Source organism: Misgurnus anguillicaudatus, chromosome 25, assembly GCF_027580225.2.
Source record: "Misgurnus anguillicaudatus chromosome 25, ASM2758022v2, whole genome shotgun sequence".
Taxonomy (NCBI): Eukaryota; Metazoa; Chordata; class Actinopteri; order Cypriniformes; family Cobitidae; genus Misgurnus; species Misgurnus anguillicaudatus.
In genome coordinates, this window is record NC_073361.2 from 18306158 (window position 1) to 18328746 (window position 22589).

A 22589-nucleotide genomic window follows, 5' to 3' on the forward strand; every position below is an offset into this window, starting at 1 on the left:
TCATTGACATGTTTAATGAGGAAAGCTGAAAAGGCTTAAAGAAAATGGTTTATTCATGATATTTATAAAATGAACCGCACTATACAAATGGCGTTCTCGTGGCAAGTAACAACCAGTCAGACATGATTATACTCAAGAGTGCTGCTGAAAAGTGTCATTTTATGTATTTGCATCTGCATCCGACAGCCTTTTTGAAAAGCAGTCGTGTTTCCAAGTCCTTTCAATTTATTACAATTAAATTAATCGGCGGTTTTATTTTTCACGATAGGCAACAGCATGCAACCCTGTATCTGGGTCCCACTATGAGTATAGTTTAATGTCCGTTTATTTACACATTAAAAAGTAAATGGCAATCCTGAGCAGCTTAAAGACAAAGACTGGCCGCTTTAGCAGTCTGGTTTTAAAGGGTATAGTCCAGTGTAGCACTGTCCAATGTGCCAGCAATGACTTCAGATCTTAAGTCTGTGTCCTCTGTAGATATTCCTCATATCAGGAATGATTTTAAGAGACCAAACTTTACAGAAGATTTCTAAGCCAAGTAGCTGTAGGTGTCCTTTTCCCCATCAACACGTTCCAGATATTCCTTCTCTATCAAAATGTCGATGCATTTCTGAAAGAAAAATTAGTACAAAATATAACTGTGGCTCATTGTTAGGTACAATGCAGCGATTATGACTACAGTGTGAGCAAGCTCAGCTGCTGTATTAACTAAATGTATTTAAAAGCCGCTACTGTCCGGTTACCTTGATGACGGGGACACGAGGTTTGAAACGTGAAGAAAGTTGGTTCAGCACTTCTGCCAAAAGCTGCTGGTGCTTCAACATCTTCCTCATCTTCATGATTCTCACAATAGCTGCCTGCACACGAGAGGAAAACACAAAATTGAAAGAAATTAAGAGTTCGGATGAAAAAGCGGCTAAACGCCACCTCTGTCAAAAATGAGATTATGATTGTAACTGAATGCTCTCAACACGTTTATTAAAAACGTTCAAATACGCTTAAACCTGCCATTCAGAAATATTGGGTTTTAGGCAGAATCCATTATGGAAAAAAATTATATTTTAAAGGGACACTCCACTTTTTTTGAAAATATGCTCATTTTCCAGCTCCCATAGAGTTAAACACTTGACCCTTTACCGCTTTGGAATCCATTCAGCTGATCCACTGGCGCTACCATTCCTAGCATAGCCCAGCACAATCCACTGAATCCGACCCGACCATTAGCATCGCGCCAAAAATAACCAAAAAGTTTGGATTTTTTCCTAATTAAAACTTGACTCTTCTGTAGTTACATCGTGTACTAAGACCGATGGAAAATTAAAAGTTGCGATTTTCTAAGCAGATATGTCTAGGTACTATACTCTCATTCTGGCGTAATAATCAAGGACTTTGCTGCCGTAACATGGCTGCAGCAGGAGCAATAATATTACGCACTGACGGAAAGTAACTTTTAATAGCAGGGGACTATTTTCGGGCACTGCGTTATATAATAAAATATCGAAACTCTGGTTATTTTTTAGCGTGGTGCTAATGGTCCAATCAGATTCAATGGACTGTGCCAAGCCATGCCAAAAGTGGCACCGCCAGACCCAGAGATCAGCTGAATGGATTCCAAAACAGCAAAAATCAAATGTTCAACTCCAGGGGAGCTGGAAAACGAGCCTACCTTCAAAAAAAGTGAAGTGTCCCCTTAACAAGAAATTATGCCACCGCACCTTGAAAGTTTTTCATCCGAGCTCTTTAAAAACCAACATGTTTAACATTACGAATTGATAGCGTAATACCTGAATAAGGAGCTTCCGGTCTTCTTCGATATTCTTATGCGTCGTCTCTTGCTCTTGTTTTTGCTCGGTCTTCATTGGCACATTGATATTTACTCGCAACTTCTTACTAGAGACACACACAACAGTGCAGAGGTCCAACTGATCAAGATGCTACATGCTTGTACTGTATTTAACACTGATCCAAAATACCAATAAAAAATAAATCATGAATCAGAAGGGTAGCCATTTACTTCTTATAGCCCAAGAAAAGTCTGATTAATGTATCAGGTTTGAAGTCCATTTCATCTACGTTTGCGTTTTCGTCCTCCAAGACCTGCAATGCAAAAGAATTACAATTAGAGAAGTATAGACGGTCACATCAAAATTTTATTAAAGCAGTTGCAAAAACTTACCAACAACTTTGATTTGAGTAGGATTTGCAAAACCTGAACCAAAATATCCTGAGAAAAAAAAATATTTTTTGCCAAATAGTGTTTTAAATGTACCATCCAAATGGCGGTTGACACAATAACTTAAAGGGGACATTTCACAAGACTTTTTTAAGATGTCAAATACATCTTTGGTGTCCTCACAGTACGTAAAGTTCTAGCTCAAAATATCATATAGATAATTTATTATATTATATGTTAAAATTGCCACTTTGTAGGTGTGAGCAAAAATATGCAGTTTTGGGTGTGTCATCTAAAATGCAAATGAGCTTATCTCTGCACTAAATGGCATTGTTGTGGTTGGATAGTGGAGATTAAGGGGCAGTCTTATCCCCTTCTGACATCACAAGGGGAGCCAAATTTCAATGAGCTATTTTTTCACATGCTTGCAGAGAATGGTTTACCAAAACTAAGTTACTAGGTTGATCTTTAACACATTTTCTAGGTTGATAGAAGCACTGGGGACCCAATTATAGCACTTAAACATGAAAAAAGTCTTCTTTTCATGATATGCCCCCCCTTAATATTTTAAAAGGAAACATCAGCATGCATAAAAGGAGACAGAGATTATATTATGGCTCACTATTTTAATCTGTGTGCTGTCTGCCAGTTGCTGGACGGAGTAGCTGTTCTCTGTGTTGAACTGTAGCAGAATGGCCATCTGGAAGGTTGAGGCCTGTGGGGACACGCAACAAACACATTGTGACACACCAGCCAGCTGATCTTACAACCTTCTTCTTAATGAGTCCAGTAGGTCATATTACATGTTGTGTAACAACCGTGTATGCATTAAACAAACCTGCAGAGTGTATCTGTTTTTGAAGCAGTTGGTAACCAGCTCTCCTTTGGAGAGGTGATAAAGCCACGTTAACTTGCGCCCACTGTGTCTGCTTCCATAGAAAGCCGTGAATCTTTGGTAGCTCCGTTCCAACTGTGAAAAACAAAGACGTTCATAAACTATAATCAAGGGCGACGAACAGGATGTGTAATCACACTTTATTCTCAGCTCTTCCACGGGTGTGAAACGCTCTGAAAATTACAGGGTCAAGCGTCTGAGAGTCTCACCTCGGATGGTAAAGCAAACGTGCAGGACTGCTGGAACGGCCATGAGCCAGAGCTCAGAACCTGGATGCAGAAATCCACTGCGAGAGTAAAACAATAAATAGAATGACCACATGTATAATATATTATTACACACAGCTCAACAACAATTGTTATTTCTGCGATAACATCTATACATTATCCCTTAAATAACAAATAATGAGAATAAAATGCACAGGTTGAACGCTTACAGTCCAGTGGCTCGGAGTTGGAGAGGTGCTTTTTGAATTGCTCGTTCAAGTCTTTGCTGACACCAATGTCCTGAAACATGCGCTGTAGTTTGGATGTGTACTCAAATCCACATGCTTGCTGTACAGAACACCATCCAAAAAAGTTGCATTGAATATCCACAAGAATGTTAAAGCAAGCAGTATTTATTAAATGAGTCATCCGCATCAAACAAGCACACAGACCTTCAGTTTAGAGATCATGCTGGCCTCTGCATCATCGCTGGCACTGTTCTGGTGCACCAGTCTTTTGGCCAGCATCTTGGCATAAAACTTCTGAAACACGTCTTTGTCCTCAATATACTTGAAAACCACCATCTGATGAATGATAAACAAAGATTTACTTTCAGTTATTAGTATGTTGTAAATGTTTGGACGGCACACTACCTTATTGCTCACTGGAGTATTAATATTGCTCACAGTTACACAATTCACATTTCATGGCATGTGTTTAATCAAATGCTCTTTGAATGAACGCAAATGTATGCGTGGATACTCCTTTGGTGAAGGAGAGAGACTCACCACTTGGTTGAGAGTGTCCTCCAGCTCAGCTTCCTCTGGATTCTTCGAACTGAATAAAACATACACCCAGTTAATACGTTAGCATGTAAACAACAACAAATAACAAAAGTCCATCTTTTTACAACTATGACCTGTCTAATGCAGTCTTAAAGGGACAATTCTTTTTGAAAATATGCTCATTTCCAGCTCCCCTAAAGTTAAACATTTGATTTTTACCGTTTTGGAATCCATTCAGCCGATCTCCGGGTCTGGCAGTACCACTTTTAGCATAGCTTAGCATAATCCATTGAATCTTATTAGACCATTAGCATCGCGCTAAAAAAGTAACTAAAGAGTTTCGATATTTTTCCTATTTAAAACTTGACTCTTTTGTGTACCAAGACCGACAGAAAATAAAAGTTGCGATTTTGTCTAGGAACTATACTCTCATTCTGGCGTAATAATCGAAGACTTTGCTGCCGTAACATGGCTGCAGAAGGCGCAATGATATTACGCAGCAGCCAAAATAGTCCCCTTAGTAACTTTCAATAGCAGGGGACTACTTTTGGGCACTGCATAATATCATTGCGCCTGCTACAGCCATGTTACGGCAGCAAAGTCTTTGATTATTACGCCAGAATGAGAGGATAGTTCCTAGCCATATCGGCCTAGAGAATCGCAACTTTTAATTTTCTGTCAGTCTTAGTACACAATGTAACTAAAGAAGAGTAAAGTTTGAAATAGGAAAAATATCAAAACTCTTTGGCCATTCTTCAGCGCGATGCCAATGGTCCAATCAGACCCAATGGATTATGCTAAGCTATGCTAAAAGTGCTACCGCCAGACCCAGAGATCAGCTGAATGGATTCCAAAAAGATAAAAATCAAATGTTCTTCTAAGCGGTTTCTAAGCGGATTTAAAAGAGGAACTATATTTTATGGCGTAATAGCACTTTTGGGAGTACTTCGACTCGGCACAGTAACACCCTCCCTCTCCCATTATGAGAGGGAGAAGGGGAGCGGACTTTTCAGGCGAGTCGAAGTACTCCCAAAAGTGCTATTACGCCATAAAATATAGTTCCTCTTTTAAATCCGCTTAGAAAAGCGCTACGTTTTATTTTGTACCACCAAACTTGCTCGTATAACTACTCGTCTTAAATAGGAAAAACGTTGATGTGTTTGGGCTCCAGCACTTACGTGCACTCACACAGATGACAGAGGGATGTATCAACAATTCTTAGTTAAGGTAATAACATATTTTAATATTGAAAATGAGTAGACTATTCCTTTAATGCCTTCACTTCTAATCTGACATAAAGGTAACCTAGCAGCCTCCTATATTCAGTTAGCTTTGGACTGTAGATGATAATATGTACCTTTTCTTCAATAAAGAGTCACAGTATCTGGCCAGAAGCTCTGGGGATTTGCTGGAGGACTGCGCCATCCTTGTTACCGCATTATTGTTAATGAATCTTCCACAGGCCTGATAAAAGCACATATTCTGGTGTGAAAGTCACACCACAGCTATAATTTTAATTACAATTTTAAAAATTAATATACAGTGGACCACGAACCTTATCGAGCGCTGCCACGAACCCGGCGTCGTTATTGAACGCAGACATGACGAGAGCATTGTATTTCTTGTGCACATCCAGGATTGTTTGCACATACATTTTGGGATCCTAGAAAACAAGTAGTGCCATTAAAGATGTGTATTTAAGTTTGAGAGGTTACAGGAACTGAAGAGAGAGAAGTTACCAGAAAAACAAACCAAATATATCTTTAAAATGGTTTATATATGAGCCAAGTCAGGGGTTTTCCAACTGTGGTCCGGGAACTACTAGGGGTCCCCGCAGAAGGTTCAAAGGGGTCCCCAAAAAAAGCAAAAACTGTAAAACTCTACTGTGTTGCCAATTATTTAAGTCTGTAATTTGCTGAATTTATAATATCATGTTCTTCAGCAATAGCAGTGGCAGGTGATGTTTATAACCTGATTTCATTAACTTGTCTGGCACATTGTCAGGACAGGGCAAATCAAAATTTTCTGCCAATTATTTTTACATAGACATAGCAGAAGAGGTTAAGTTTTAAGTACTCCCATCAGCATTAAAATGTGTGAGCAACAAGTATAAGCCCTTCAGACCCAATCTCACTCTAGCTTTATGTTATAACATCATGGCTTACATTGAGAGCTGAATCTCCACATTTCTCAATAGCAGCCAATCCTTGATTATGAATGTGCGACTCCAAGAGTTTCTTCAGCTCTCCCAACCCGTCTGTGATCCGGGAAACAAGGTTGTACATCCGTCCAAGATCTGTAATTATAAAGCACGTGTAAACTCTGTATAAAATTAATTGTGCCTGTTTATAAATTAACCTAAATAACACTTCATTCTCAAACCTTCATTTTTATCGGCATCTAGCAGGTTCTGGAACTCTGTGTGGAAGATCTCCAGGTGTTTCTCAATGAGGACCTGCTCACATTTGCGAGCCAGCTCGTCTTGTGTGCTCTCATGGAGATAAACCTGCACCCGCCGCTGCTCCTCCAGTAACCGTGCCTCTGCCTGCACATACATAAAATATAAAACTTCAACGCTGCTTCAAAGTGAGTTATTTTTTTGCCATTTTTAACTACAGCAGTGCCAATGGGGAACGTGGTGGCACAATTTAAAAAAGAAGTTAAACACTACAATTCCTAAAATTATACAATAAGCCTCAAGTGATCAGGCGTTTACCAGTGATACAGAGATACAGTATTAAACAAGTCTTGCTTAAGACCTTGGGATACTGATAATAACTAAATGACAGAAAACTATTTATTTACAATGTCCAATTTATTATTATTAATAATAATTATACACAGAAAAAAATATTTAAACATTGTTAAGTCTTGAATCAGCTTTACCTTTTTCATGTATTCAGTAACAGGGTTTTGTTGGAGGAACTCTGTGCTTTCTCTTGTATAAAAGCGCTCAGTGTCAGCCAAAAACTGTGTCTCAAAGTACTCCTTGTACACTGATAATGTCGGGCCCTTCACAAACGCATCATCCTCATTCAAACCCAACTCGACTGAAAAACATCAAACAAATCACAATGTAATTCTTTTAAAACTATCCACTAAGTTTATGTTACCAACCTGAGCCAAATGTTTTTGGAGAATAACATCTCATCCTTAAAGGAAAACACCACAGTTTTTTTTATATTTTACTGTGTTCTTACCTCAACTTAGACGAATTAATACATACGTATCTTTTTTCAACGCATGCACTTAATCTTTGTAAAGCGCGTCGTGAATGTGTTAGCATTTAGCCTAGACCCATTTATTCCTTGGGATCCAAACAGGGATGAATTTAGAAGCCACCGAACGCTTCCATGTTTTCCATATTTAAAGACTGTTACATAAGTAGTTACACAAGTATGGTGGCACAAAATAAAACGTGGCGATTTTTAAGCGGATAAAAAAGAGAACATTTCCTCCCTGTTTGGATCCTAAGGAATGACTGGGGCTAGGCTAAATGGGAGCACATTCACAACGCGCTGTGCAAAGATGAAGTGCACGCATTGAAAAAAGATAGGTATGTATTAATTTGTCTAAGTTGAGGTAAGAACATAGTAAAATATTGAAAAACAGTGGTGTTTTCCTTTAAACTATTATGGCCGCTGAATAAACTGAAGATGGCAGTATAGATAAAATATCTGACCTTGGACTACAAAACCAGTCATAAGTAGAACATGTATATTTGTAGCAATAGCCAACAAATCTTGCATCTGTCAAATTTGTTGGTTTAACTTAAAACAGTAATATACCTGGTTGCATTAAAATCTGAGTTAATTCAACTTAAAATATTAGGTTAAGTAAAAACTGTCATTTAATATTTTTTAATATTATAAAAATATTTTGAAGAAACTGAATTAAGACCACCAGGTAACTTAACTTTTTTTTAACTAACCAACTTTTCTTTTTTACAGTGCAGAGATATTTTGTAAATATATCAAAAATGTATTTATTTTTAGTAATGTGTTGCTAAGGACTTCTTTGGACAACTTTTAAGGCAATTTATAAATAGTTGCATCTCAGCCAAATATGATCCTATCCCAAACATCAGTGGAAAGCATATTTATTCAGATGTATAAATCTCAATTTTCAAAATGTGACCCTTATGACTGGTTTTGTGGTTCATGGTCACATATGGACGTAATGGTGTTCTCACCATAGGACTGCACTACTCCACTGACGAGTCTGGTGTTGATAGTCTCTCCATGTCTTTCCTTCTCGATGAGTTTTAACACAGCATTTGTTACCTATACAAAGAGAAGAAATATAAAGGGCAGCCTCAACTAAATTTTGTGCGAAAATTGATGACACTTAAAATTTACAGTTGCATTATTACAAATTGCTAATAGACAGACGACTGACCTGCTTGTTTAGTGGTCTAAATAAACACTCTCTCCAAGTGACCAATGCAAGCTGTGAAGAGGACACATATTTAGCATGACTGCAGATTAACAAAATTAATAAAAAAAATAAAATAAGAGGCATTATTCAGTTATAGGCTACATAAATGTGACTCTGCCTGGGAAAACCCAGCTAAAATCATTTTTTGTGATTTACTTTTTACATAAAATCATCCTGATTCCTGCATAATGTAAAGGACATTCTGTGAAAAAAAACCTTGATATCTTTAATATTGACTGAGTAAGACATGATGTCAAACACTGAAATCAGTGTGAAATCAAACTTTGATTCTCAAAATCTGCTTATTAGATTATGAGACTTTAGCCTGGATTTCACAAACAGGGTCACATACAGTTTCATTTACAAATTTAAGAAATGAATACATGATGATAAAAATATAAGATCTATCCTTCAAAGGAAAACTAGCAATGAATTATAATATAGTACAATCATCCATCCAACTCCTCTGAACACAATATGTGGAAAACAAAACAGGAACCCATGACTCAGGCAGGGGCGTGTGCATTTTCTCCTACCGAGTAGATTTCATAAATTCCTTTGCGTCCCTCATCGCACTCTCGGCGCACCCAGTGTCTGTTGAGGTAAGCGCAAATCCCGTTTAACACTTTACTGGAGAAGCGATAGTCCTCCCACTGCTGCGTGTAAAACTTCAGGACGCTCTCATCCATCAGGTCCTCTCCATCCTGCCAGACACAGACAGATGGAAGAGAGAAAGTGTGGGAGATGTCTGGAGAAGTGACAAGAACTCACACTGCTCTTTATTCTAGTGAGTCAAAATCAAAGCACCTTGCACAAAAACAAAGCAATCCATGTTATAAATCTATACGGTTTATTGTATTTTTTTAATAACAAAAGTTATACTGTATACTGTTTGGATTGGAGAAATAAACTCTGTTTCAGATATCCCTAAATTCAAATAAGTCAACAAACATGCAAAACTTCACCAATTTAGTCGTCGATATTGCATGCTTTCTTACTAAAAGGTTCATTACCTTGAGAAGATTTGTTAGGTAGTTTCTCAGAAACTCTTTCAGTCTTTTGTAGAGTTCAAGCCCAACAAATTGAGCGCCCCCAGGTGCTGTAGTTTTTTTGGAGGGTTTCGAAGGGGGGATGCCACCCCTGATCGGGTTGGATTGATGCACGCTGGTACAGTAGTTATACACATGTCTTTAACAGTTAGTTAAAGTCATTGAGATGTGATAAATATGATGTACATTACAAACAACACATGTTCAACATACTTTTTCATGTATACCATAATGATGATGCTTTTTAATGGCAATGGTTTTATTACTGTAGCTGTATTAAAGTATGGCTGACTTCTGTGAGTGCTTCTCATACACATCAAGATCTAATCTGAAAAGCAAGCACTTTTATGGAAACCCTAACCCTAAAAGAAGTTTGCTGGGGATGCTAGGATGAATGCAAATCAGACACAAAAGAGCTCTTCAAAAAAAAAAAAATGCATTTCAGATCTCTGACATGTTTCTATGGTCTGTCTGACAAATAAAATCATTGGATTTTTAGGTATGTGTATATGCCTAGGTAAATCCAATTTTACACTTTACGGCACCTTTAAAATAATTTCCTCTTGTGGATGTTAGAGAACCAGGTACAATATTACACCTTTAACACAACTGTGAGCTCCAGTATGTTGTAATACGCAGTACCGTAACATGATGTGCTGAGACTCTCTGTTTTTCAACACCACTAACTGAACCTGCAGAAACAGCAGAAAGCTGCATGAGGGTTTACAGGGCCATGCACAAACAAATAAAACATGAAACTTAACTACAATCCTCCGTTTGATGCCGCATTAGTGGGTGAAATACAAATAGACTACACAATAATTATAATGGGGGGGCCCTTGTGAGATTTCACTTCCCAGACACAAAACGTTTGTGGGTCACGTGACTGAAAATTATCAAATTCAACACGACCCTCAGATAAACCCTTCAGCAGCTGTTTGAACCACCAGCACTTAAACACAAAAAGTGCTCATTCAACAAATGCTACACAAAACATGTCTCAAACGGCAACTGAATATTTTAATTGGTTTAAACTATAAGGCAAAATCTTATGTTGCGAGAAAAATATGTAAGACTGTTTATACGACAATGATCTAAATTGAAACTGGGAAAGTTTTTATGCATTTTGGCTGTTCTTTTACACATCAACGGAGTCATGATTATGTTTGCAAAGCCTGAGAATTTTTGAACAAATTTTCAAGTTGAAAACTATTTGTGAATTTTGGGTAATTCATATATATTGTATCACATACAAACATTAGCTTCCTTCTAACTCATCTTCATCCACTTGCCACACAATTCATATATATATTCACCGTGTTTTTCTGTTGAAAGTTCAAAAATGCCCAAATTGAATTCAGTCTATAGGCATGTGCGAGTGTATCCAAAAAACAATGGCAACCTACAGGTCTTTGTGCTGTTCAAGGTGCTAAGTTTATTAAAGGATTAGTCCATTTTCTTAAAAAAAATCCAGATAATTTTCTCACCACCATGTCATCCAAAATGTTGATGTCTTTCTTTGTTCAGTCGAGAAGAAATTATATTTTTTGAGGAAAGCATTCCAGAATTTTTCTCATTTTCATGGACTTTAATGGACCCCAACACTTAACAGTTTTAAAGCAGTTTAAAATTGCAGTTTCAAAGGACTCTAAATTATCCCAAACGAGGCATAAGGGTCTTATCTAGCATAACGATTGTCATTTTTGGCAAGAAAAATAAAACATATGCACTTTTAAACCACAACTTCTCGTCTATCTCCGGTCATGTGACGAGCCAGCGCGACCTCACGTAATGTCATCACGTCAAGAGGTCACGGATGACGTATGCGAAACTACGCCTCAGTGTTTACAAGTGTTGAGAAAGAGGACCATTCCGAAGTTGTTGTGTGTTGAATGATAATAATTAATGTCTTTGTGTCAGATTATTGTTTAAAATGGTCCGCAAATGTGCGCTTCATATATGTAAAACGTGACCTTTCCACGTCATTACATGAGGCCGCGCCGGCTCACCACACAGCCGAAGGAAGAAGAGAAGTTGTGGTTCAAAAGTGCATATTTTTCTTGCCAAAAATGACAGTCGTTTCACTAGACAAGACCCTTATGCCTTGTTTGAGATCATTTAGAGTCCTTTGAAACTGCAATTTTAAACTACAACAAAAGTGTTAAGTGTTGGGGTCCATCAAAGTCCATAAAAACGAGAAAAATCCCGGAATGTTTTCCTCAAAAAACATAATTTCTTCTTGAATGAACAAAGAAAGACACCAACATTCTGGATAACATGGTGGTGAGTAAATTATTTGAATTTTTTTTAAGAAAATGGACTAATCCTTTAACAATTCTTCAAGAAAGTTTACAAAATGTTGCCGCTTTATAGTCCAGGGTCACTCACTTGTAGTAATAAACCTACCTCACACTGTTTGTATAAACAAAACTACTCAATGCTTACCAACTTGCATTGTTTATATTTATCGTGCTGTAAAAGAATGCATATGTGAGCAGATGTGTAGTGTTTCTTTAGAAAGTAACATCGCCATCTACTGGCCCGGCCGCATAATACAGCATTTTTAACCTTTTTTTTTTTGATCAAAGTAATTGCGTATCTTTCGTGTTCATGAAAAAAACCTGCCAAGGTAAAAAGTTTTAGTTTTTTAGTGTAGCCTAAAACCTTGAGTATAGTCTGTTTTTTCACATGTATGTGAACGTACACCTACGGTTGGTTGAATGCACAGCCTTACAAAGTATAGTTTATTTGACTCGTGCACAGACATACAACGCATTTCCGTGGCTACAAACTACATTCTCCTGTAGGCGCATACCCGTACAATGTACGCACGGTTTCAAAAAATCTGGCGGTGCGCGTACAGTTGTGTATGCATAAAAACAAGACTACACTTCCATCTTAAGTCACACAATGCTACACCTAACATGACAAAGACTTTTACTGTGTTGCCCACATCAGCTCCCCATTAATCCCCATTCATCCTGTGATGCCTGATAGGATACGTGTAGAGTTCCATGTAGCGTGCCTTGGCCATGCTCTGGCGTGTATAGACCTGCTGTATTCCTGATCTCAGGTCATCCCAGATCTGGTCCAGCCCAATCTGTTTGAGCCCATGGGTGTTCTGGGTTCTGATGGATGACATTGTCTCTGTGCTGGTCTGATTCTGTCAGGTAAATCCTTTTGGTTTCTCTTCAGAATGCTGCTGCTTCACATGTAGTCCACCATGCTGGACGGCATTCAGAGAGGATCAGTTTTGGGGATCAGTACCGCTCCACTTCACAGATGCTGCAGGTTGATCTACGGTTACTGCGCCGCCTAACCGCTTCAGCAGGGTATCTGTGAGAGAGCGAGAGAGCAAAAAATAAAGCTTTAATGAAAGTTGTTGAAATTGTATGTTGTACACTAGGGATGCACGATATATCGGCCGACATATCGTTATTGGCCGATAACTGCTTATTTTTAATATTATCGGTTATCGGTCTGATAGCTAAATTAGGACGATAAATGAAAGCCGATAAATTATGGATTATTTTGGTTTGTTGAACCACTTCACTTGCTCATTGCTGGCCATGTGGAGTTTTGATTGGTGCTTTCTGTGACATAGCACGAAGATGACACATGTTGCGGGCTTGAGAGTATGCTAGTCTAGCGCAAAGACAAGATGTCCGCGGTCTGGGAGTTTTTCATTGTGAAATTAATATGAATATTTATCGGCCTATATACAAATTATGACTGAATAATGACAAGCTATGCATGTGATGTACCATTTAAAGGTAAACACAAGATGTACAAGAAGTACAGCTGGCGCAGGGAAGCTGTGTCATATCGAAGCTCATGTGTAGTCACAAACATCGAGTCAGGATTATTTTTAGTCTAACACGTTGTGAACCCTAAGAATATGAATTTTGCATTGTTTACGTGTTGTGATGTTCAAGATGTCCTCATGTGAGACTCAAGAGTGACCGAAGTTTATCGGCGCATGTGACCAGCAGGATTGGGTTTAGCTGGACTATTAATAGCATTTCCCACATTCGTCCTTCTTGTTTACAAGCGCTGACTCTACAACAAATACTAGACAATGATAGGTGAGCTATTATACAGTCACTGCAGAGGACCAGACTACCACTAAGTTAATGTTCACCGCTCAGATGTGTTTAAGTTAAGCTTTTTAGTCTTAAACTCACAGACACATGAAACACCCATATACCCGTTACATTAAATGCTAGGACCAACAAATGAAACCAAACTATAGCATTTTCTTTGTTCAGTGTAATGCAAATCAAGACACGCAAGAAAAATCAAAGTCCCATATTTGGCAAGGACCCAACCCTGCTCGATCACTGCATGAGAGGTTTTATAGCAATGAAAATAAACAAGTGCAGGCGCGTAACATCTTTAGGATCAGCCCAACTTACATTGTCACAATTCAGGGCTCCAGACTGCCACCAAATTTTGAGAGTGTGCCACTGAATTTTACATCCAGTCGCACTTGCACGACAAGTAAATTTGACCTTTTTTTTGTGATGTTACACTGAATTTGAAACAGTACATTGTACTTTCTGCATCTATCATTAAAGTATTTATTAGAAAAAAAGTGGAAATTAGAAGAAATGTGAATATTTAGTTATCATGTTGATTTACAGTGTGTGCCCCTAAATTTTCTGGTTGCGCCCCTAAAATTTCCAGTTAGGGACCACTGTGCTCCTAGTGAAAAAGGTTAGTCTGGAGCCCTGTCACATGTATGAGAAACGACTACTAAAGAGGACGCTGATTTTTAACATTCATTCATTTAACCCCCCTATAGACATACACAAACAGACACAGCACAGATCTGCAACCATTAAAAGAAATCATTCAGTCTAATGTAGTGGCACAGCTCTTAATAGTAATACTGGCTTAATAGCCTACTGACTTCAAAATATTGAGGTTATGAGGGTCCTGCCAAATATTAAACGTAAGTGTCTCATTTGAACACTGTGGGAAAACACATCACACTCCCTTAGCCTGGTCAAATTTAATCTCATTAGTCCAGCTGAAGCAAGGCTAGACTCCCTGACCTAATAGCCTATATTTATTCGGGTGATACTTCCATTACATGAGAAGAGCAATGCCAAAATTTCATAATAAACACCGTTTACAGTGTTTATTGCTCGTACAGTGCTGTTGCTGTAAGAGGGGTAAAAAAAAGTTCAAAGGATGCAGGGACGACTCCTACCTTAACATATACGTGACATGCATTGAAATCTAAAGCATTTATGTTTAAAAGGTTTCTATTTACACTACAGATAGGAAGCTTGATAAAACAGTAACGTGTTTCCGGCTTGGCAAGACAAAAATAAGGTCACTAAAGCTAAAACAGGATCATATTTACATTAAATGATCCTCACTGTGGGGTGGAAAAAGCAAGGCAATGACTCATACACAACAAATGCTATTGAATGCCATTGCCTCAAGAGGATGCCAAGCAATCCGGTATTATATTTACTGAACTGTACACTAAATGTTATTTTCTCATGAATATACTGGTGTAACCATCCATTTTAATCAAAACAATTCAAGTATACATCTGAGGATGATTTACTTGCTAAAAAAGCACAGGGCATTTTCTAGGAAACCTTTTTTTATACTTACCACATAATAATATGTATAATAAAGGCACGTGATACGTGAACGTCTAAATAAAACCAAATCTGACTCACTTCTGTCTGTGTCTCGATAGGACTTTCCAAACCTAGACAGTATGGATGAAAGACACATTTAAACAAATTGCGTAGGTAGGTAGGTAGGATGCTCACTAGGTTTATTTTTATGTCAATGTGTATAATATCTTTAACTTATACGTGTAGATGTTTCTAATATATGAGGCCACATCCTGACTGTTCTGTAATTCAGCATTTAACGTTTATCTCTACGTAAGCTTTGCTTCTCCTTTTTTATGAACCAACTTTACCACAAGTAACTAGCATGGTCACACAAAAACACTAGTAAATAAAACAAGCTAAGACTCACAGTATGTTAAAGTGAAGGCTCACAATATATTTCACAACAGTATCAATATTAGCAATGCTAGCTAGCTGCTGGCTAGATTCTTGTCTCTAGTAAACTGACCGCTGGAACGCTAACACACGACGTAAACACCCACAAGTGAACTAAAAAATATACAAATAACAAATATAATCCAACTATTCTTTTTTTAAGGCGAAGGTTTGGACGTATTCGTGTAAAATGGCCACCTATTCAATTTGTAATAGCACAACAACGTTTGAACGTTTCCCTCTCGCTAGTTGTACAGATATCTCCGTCAGGTTATATGTCCTCACAATGTAAAGATGTTGACAGTTATTTAACGGTATGCGATCTTACCTGTGTGTTTGTGGTGTCGAGCTGTGTGAGTTGTGGGCCTGTGCTGTCGGTATCTGACTGAGTGAGATTAGTGGGAATTCCGTATTAGAATCAAAGAAGCGTCATACGCCACAGCACAGAGAGATACAGCGACCCCTAGTGTTCACACATAAACACAGCCTGTAAAGTTCTCCACTGTACACTGTAAAGTACACACTGTATTAACCAAACACACACACACACACTTGTATCAAATCAAGAGTACTTATCTAGCACACGTTATATTTTGCTCTTATATACTTTATTACTTTTTTATTCTAGTGCCAGTGTTCACACTGCCCTGCTAAAAAAACCAATAGACACCATCACAGAAATAATATTGGTTTTATTGGGAATTTTATTGGTTCTAATGGAATATGGCCCAAAACACACTACACTATATTGGTCTTTGTTGGTCTCTAATGGTATGTATTGGTTCTATGTATTGGTTTTAATGGAATATGGCCCAAAACACACTACAGTCTGTAATGGTTTTATTTCATTTTTTTCAGCAGGGCGTATCAACCAAGAGTCCTAATATAGCACATATTGTCTACATATATTTATATTTCTTTATTTTGTTCTAAACTGTCAATGTTGCACTGTATTAACCCAGACTTAGGCACATATTATATTTTTCTATATATTATTCATTTTCTTTTATTAATTTTATTTGTTATATTGTCCATTACTCTTAAAACTAATAACCTTTACAATCCGAATATTTCTTTTTATATCTATATGTTTATTTGTTATTCGATACATCGTACGATTCTGCTTGTTATGCTTCTCAATGAATTATGGTGAAATGTCGTTACATCCAAACGCCAGATGGCGCTCTCATGCAGAAACTCAATATGCTCCGCAGAAGAAGTACCATTACACAGGAAGCTCCAGGAAAATCGCAGTTCTTGAAAAATGTGCATGTATTTTCATGATAATAATTAAACATTTATAGTGATCATATTTGACCAGTGTTGCTTTTTCTAAATGCATGTTATAAACGACTCAACCGTGATTTTAGATTGATATGGACGTGAATAAATAGTGCATTATATCGTCCTTGTGATTCAGAATAGATATCGGACAGGTATTACAGTGTGTATCGCGAAATATCGTTACACCCCAAATTATTAATAGCCTATAAGCACCCCACAGTAGCACAAATGAAGGACATTTTATTCAGCCTATACACGTCATACATATATGGTCAGGTGACTACTACACTACACTTACACTCAATAAAAATAACATGCACTCAATTATTCAGATTAAATAGGTGGTGGCATATGTTAACCAATTTACCCCGTATAAAAGCATCAGCTTTCACAGTGCATCTTTACCATTTATACTTTTCTTTTAAATATTTTAAGTTCCAACTCTGCAATCACCCAGTTAAAGTGATTGTACTAAAATGTAAAATGTACTAGAACATCACATAAATTACGCAAACACCATGACAAACATTTGATAGGCATGTTTTAATATACATTTATTTATTTGATTTTGAAATATTATGTATCAAAAATCTTATTTTACACAAATATTATATATTTTTAATGAAAAAAAAAATCTGCAATATTGTTTGTCTATTTTGTTTACACTCGACATGAAAGGTCACATATTATAGAGAAACTTCCACTTCGGCCACTTCTGTCTTAATGTTCTTCTCGCACAGTTGGGAGTCATCCTGAAGCTTTTTCAAGAGAATACCATTTCTTTTATTCTTCTTCAGTTGTTCTTGCTTTAATACGCTTCCAAGATGTCTAATTTGGTAGAGTCTCCTTCTGATGGTGGACTCATGAACGTGAACTTTAGTCAAAGCAAGAGAAGCCTGCAGTTCTTTCAGTGTTATTTCAGGGTTTTTTGAGACTTCCTGGATGATTTTACATTGTACCTTTGGAGAAATTTTGGGAGGTCGACCACTCCTGGGTAGAGTCATCACTGTTCCAAAAGTTTTCCATTTAGAGATTATAGATCTGACGGTGGAGAGGTGAAGTCCCATAGTCTTTGAAATGGTTTTGTAACCCTTCCCCGACTGGTGGTAAGAAATAACCCTTTCTTTGACATCTTCTGGAATATCCTTTGACCGTGGCATTTTTCTAAAACTTTGTGCTGGCAACTTTGAGCTGGTTTTAAAGGTAAGGAACAAAACCAGGTTTATTCTAAGCACTGCTGAGATCAATATTCTCTAGCTAATTTAACGAAAATACATTTTTAAACATTACACCACTTGATGATAGCCCTGTTAAAAAACAACAACACAAAATTAGGTTAGGAATCCTATTTGTTCACTCACAGATTGTCTGTAATATTAGACTAAATCTGGGTTAAAGTTCCATTCAATGATATTTAAAATTTTTAAGTATGAACACATTTTAAAAAACATGGGATGCATAAGGGCTTTAACCCCTGGTAAAGTATGAGCAATGTGAAACATGAAACAGATAACCCAGGATTTTGTTTACCTGGTGTTTTGAATAACCCGGGGTCAACTATTTCAAGTGTGAAAAGCTCTAGATATAAACAAGTGTTTCTTAACCAGGACCCTGGTACCTAAATAATCTTCCAAGGGGCCTTACAATGACTTCAATATTAAATACTAAACTAAACTAAACACTTTTAAAGCTTAAAGAACAAAAAAGTCTCATAAGTCATAACAAATATAAATCTTTCTAGTTATGCCAAGCTGTATGACATTTTATTGCCTTGAATTTTTGAGTGGGGTCCTTCAAATATCATTATGGACAATGTGGTGGGCTTGATGTCAAAAGCTTGAGGTCCACTGACTAAAAGAAGATATTTGAGCATCACAGGGGAGAGGCATCATTTCAGGAATGGTCCAAAAGTGCTGTTTGGTTTGCTCACCAGTTCTTGAGACAGCTGAATTGATGTGGGTGTGCAGCACACATACACCTTCCAGAATCTGCCAACCACATTTTCAGTAAGTCGTTTGTAACAGCGCAAAAATGACTTTAAATCGACAAATTGACAATATATTTAAGATACACGTCTTTCCCCAGACTGACCTGCTAACACGCATGTAAAAATGTTTATATCTTACCGGTATGTGTATGTAACGTCCTGCTGTAAGAGTCAAGGCCCCGTGATGCCGCTGTAGCTGACGTCGTGGAACAGCGTCATCATACGTCACAGCTCAGAGAGAAACAGCGACCCCTTGTGTTCACCCATAGATAAATACAGAAAAATTTGCTCTCTTCTCTGATAAGACTCCTCTCTGGCCCCAGTTGTTCAAAAGGAATCTGATTGGATTTCAGAATGATCAAGATTGATCAACAAATAAATAAATAAATATAAAACGCATGTAAATCTTTTAATCACAAAACATTATGATGAGAAAACTTTAGCATAACTTACCCCACTCGTAAATGAATGCATTTAGCAGACATAACTAATAAAACTCTTTCCTATATATTTAGGTTTCTACGATTGTGTATGCTCAGTCATCCAGTAAAGTAATTCGTTAGCCTAAAATGTGACAAAAAAGACTACAATTTTTAATTTATTTATTATTTGTAATTAATGCATGGTTAGCCGTGGATTATCCCTTACATGTAATCAAACTGACTGGAACTACCTGTGCATTAAATGGTTTTACTGAACACCTTCCAGCCAATCAGAATCGAGTATTTAAACATATTGTGGTATAAATATATTTCAATTAGCCATATCGTTACTAAGCATTTTTTTGACAGGTGTCAGGTAGGAATCCTGCATGTTGTTGCAACTATTCACCACTAAGTGGCAATATTGAGTTGTAAATCGATTAAAAACCTTACAGTGTTCATTCCAGTGATGCAATTTGAAAACATTTTAAGAAATAAGGTCACTGTTTTACACAGTATTGTCAACAAAATTGTGAACAATAAACTGAGCTAGGTAACACTGTTAGTAAATGCTTACAGGACAATTTAAAATAATGACAAACAATGTACAAAAATCTGTACTGTATTGTAGGCTAGATGAGTTAAAATAAAAACTACGCGAAAAAGCATTTAATAGGTACTTTTTATTCCCTTCCCATAAGAATAGCCACATTGATGAGAAATTCTTTTATTTTGCAATTAGGCCTCACACAATAATGAGATGGATGAAAAGTGGTTAGTACAAATATTTAACGTTAAACAGCCAGTTAAGAACTGTGTTGCTCTAAATATATAAAAAGTATTGTACTATTCATTCCTGACTTTGTCGACATCATAACAAAAGGTAAAAAATATGCCCCCAAGAGTAAATACAATTGTGATATTGTTTAAAGTACAGTATGTACAGTAAGTTCACATACAGTGGTCATGCTGCTGTTAAAAGAATACGTTTAATACACAAGAAGAATGCAATCATAGATACTGAAGAGTAAATATTCGGTTTACACTTATCACTCTTATATTTACTCATAAATAATACAAATGTCAGAACTTTTCTTGAATTGTTGTGCTCAAAAACTGGTATTTACAATTAATAAAAGGCCTATACATGTGCCATATGAGAGAGAGCCAAAAGATTAGAAGAGACTTCTAATTATTAAAAACAAAATATAAACTCAACTTTTACATAAAATAATATTGATAAAGGTAAATGGAAAGGATGGTATGACAATTCATCAATGCTTTTTTTCTGTCTCCACCACAAGGAAACTTTCTAATACAACATTTTCTTTACAGATCCATAAAACATTTTTAATATTCAGGCTTGTAATACACATATAGATGAGACACAATGAAGGGCTTGGTCATCTACAAAATATCATCATAAAAATATATATTTCATTTATTGTGAATGTTAACTGACTAAACCTACAGGTATACAAAACAATATTTTAACTCTTAATGTAAATGAGGGATGAGGAAATGAATATTAAAATAGAAGTGTTCAAATCACTGCACCATTAAAACTTACATTACACCGAATCTGCAATCCTGAATTTGAAACTCCCTAAAAAGATCAATTGGATTGAAATGTTTAGCTTAAAATAAATATTCAACAAAACTTCATGTTATAGTATGTGAACACAAGAAACCATTCGAAACCCTTTAAGCATATATCTTTCAATATAAAACATTACTTTTTTAATAACACTGTTAATTTATAGATATATGTATGCATATTTACCTGTTGAAAACTCATTCATGCCACAAGTGTTAACAAGTGCAAAAGATCATAACAAATCTAAACATTTCTTTTAGAAGTATTAATGATATGTATGTCATGACAGAGATTTTATACCTCAATTCAAATAAACATCACTCAGTTTTCCGAAAGCCAGTCTGAGAAAATTCATCATCCGTATGTAAATTAACCTTTATTTGAATTTTATATTTAAAAAGAATTAATAATATACAAAAGCATAATGAAAAATAGTTTGACAGCAATTCGACAAAATGCATGCCTTAAACGTAAACACAAGTGCACATTTTCAATAAATGCTTCAAATATTGTAGCATGTATGTAAAATTAAACAACATTTGTATAACACTGCTGTTTCCGCTCTAAACCTTTCTGCTCAGACATCAAATAAATATCAGCCATTTGATTTATTGGGATTTCGTTTTGAATGGTATATACTGGATTAATAACTTTAAAACAAATACGAAGCTGATTGGCTGAATCCTAAAGGCACCTTGAATTAAGTCATTTGATTGGGTGTCAGTAGTCCCACCCTCTTTATCTGCCATGACAAACATTGGTGGTGCATGCGTGCGTGTTCATTTGCCAATGCTTTAACCACACAGCTTGCATAAATGAATCACAGATATTGATGATCTCTCAAAACAACATCTTTATGCCACGATTAAAGCCTTTAGTGAAACAAATGCTTAAGACTGAGAGGTGTTTGGCATGAAAAAAAACCTGAAGGTTTCCACAATAAAAAAAATCTGCATAATTGTGCAAATAGAGAGAGTTGATTTGGCCAAATTCTTGGTGCATGCTTCAGTATTTCCAGCTCTGTGTAATACTGATGATATATATTGTAATGTCATTTTAATTTTGTAATTTGTGCAATGAATCAAATAAACATTTTAATAGAGCATTTAAAATTTACAGTCATTTCCCACACATATCAAAAGATTAACCATAAGAACACAAAAATGACTAAAACAAGGATTTTGGCAAATAATTAGGTTTGTGTTAAAAATGAATGCATGGTGAAATCATTTATTAATGTGAATCAAGAGATTACCCACTTGAAAACACAATAAAAAGAGACCAGCCAGTCACTATATACAGAACAGTTTCCCAAACTGGATCATGAGCTTGATTCAAAAACGTTAGATAATCAAAAAAAGATTCGTAAAGAGTTTATATACCCCAGCCCATCATTCAATTAGATGAACCATTCCTTCTTGCTTTCATCGATGGTCTCTGTGAAATTGGTGTCAGTGTTGATAATGGCCGCGTCGGCCGACTCGGACGACTCTCCCCCTTTGGCCTCATTGGTATGGTAGGTGCCTTTATGGCGAAACATGTAGCGGATAAGAAACACCAGCGTACACAGAATAGTGAAGATCACTACTGCAATGATACCTGCAAAGTAAAGCAAAAAACATTCGCTAGAGTTAATATGCTGGGAAGGCCAAAGCCAATGTGTTTAGGAAAAACAAGCATCTTTCAAATATTGTGAAATGGATATAAGTAAAATAAGAA

At 36.6% G+C, this 22589-nt stretch overlaps 2 protein-coding genes and 1 long non-coding RNA gene across 4 annotated transcripts in view; all 3 read right to left on the bottom strand.

Moving 5' to 3' along the window:
* Positions 1 to 35: 35 nt before the first annotated feature.
* cul1b (cullin 1b) lies at positions 36 to 16066 on the bottom strand. Of its 2 annotated transcripts, XM_055181830.2 has the most exons (23): positions 15909 to 15987; positions 15245 to 15276; positions 12548 to 12881; positions 9510 to 9684; positions 9033 to 9200; positions 8458 to 8508; positions 8252 to 8342; positions 6946 to 7109; positions 6442 to 6604; positions 6225 to 6355; positions 5615 to 5722; positions 5417 to 5523; positions 4063 to 4111; positions 3727 to 3858; positions 3505 to 3622; positions 3278 to 3354; positions 3012 to 3143; positions 2796 to 2888; positions 2177 to 2224; positions 2015 to 2097; positions 1785 to 1890; positions 744 to 857; positions 36 to 610 (listed from the first exon to the last, which is right to left on the bottom strand). In XM_055181830.2, exons 3-23 carry the CDS (start codon positions 12685 to 12687, stop codon positions 530 to 532), a joined length of 2331 nt encoding a protein of 776 aa, XP_055037805.2. In that variant the 5' UTR covers positions 12688 to 12881; positions 15245 to 15276; positions 15909 to 15987; the 3' UTR covers positions 36 to 529. The 2 variants fall into 2 exon arrangements, with proteins under 2 accessions (XP_055037805.2, XP_055037804.2); XM_055181829.2 differs by lacking the exon at positions 15245 to 15276 and having other exon boundaries at positions 15909 to 16066.
* A 1439-nt stretch (positions 16067 to 17505) lies between these two features.
* Positions 17506 to 19151, bottom strand: LOC141362177 (uncharacterized). Its single transcript, XR_012368185.1, has 3 exons — positions 18991 to 19151; positions 18795 to 18852; positions 17506 to 18171 (listed from the first exon to the last, which is right to left on the bottom strand). It is a non-coding gene; the product is annotated as an uncharacterized lncRNA (long non-coding RNA).
* Positions 19152 to 21226: 2075 nt separating this feature from the next.
* The window catches only part of cntnap2a (contactin associated protein 2a), a 459495-nt gene continuing 458132 nt past the window's right edge, over positions 21227 to 22589 (bottom strand). Inside the window, exon 24 of the mRNA XM_073864211.1 lies at positions 21227 to 22469. Coding sequence (XP_073720312.1) covers positions 22270 to 22469 — 200 coding nt within the window. The 3' untranslated portion in view covers positions 21227 to 22269. The remainder of the gene's footprint in view (positions 22470 to 22589) is intronic.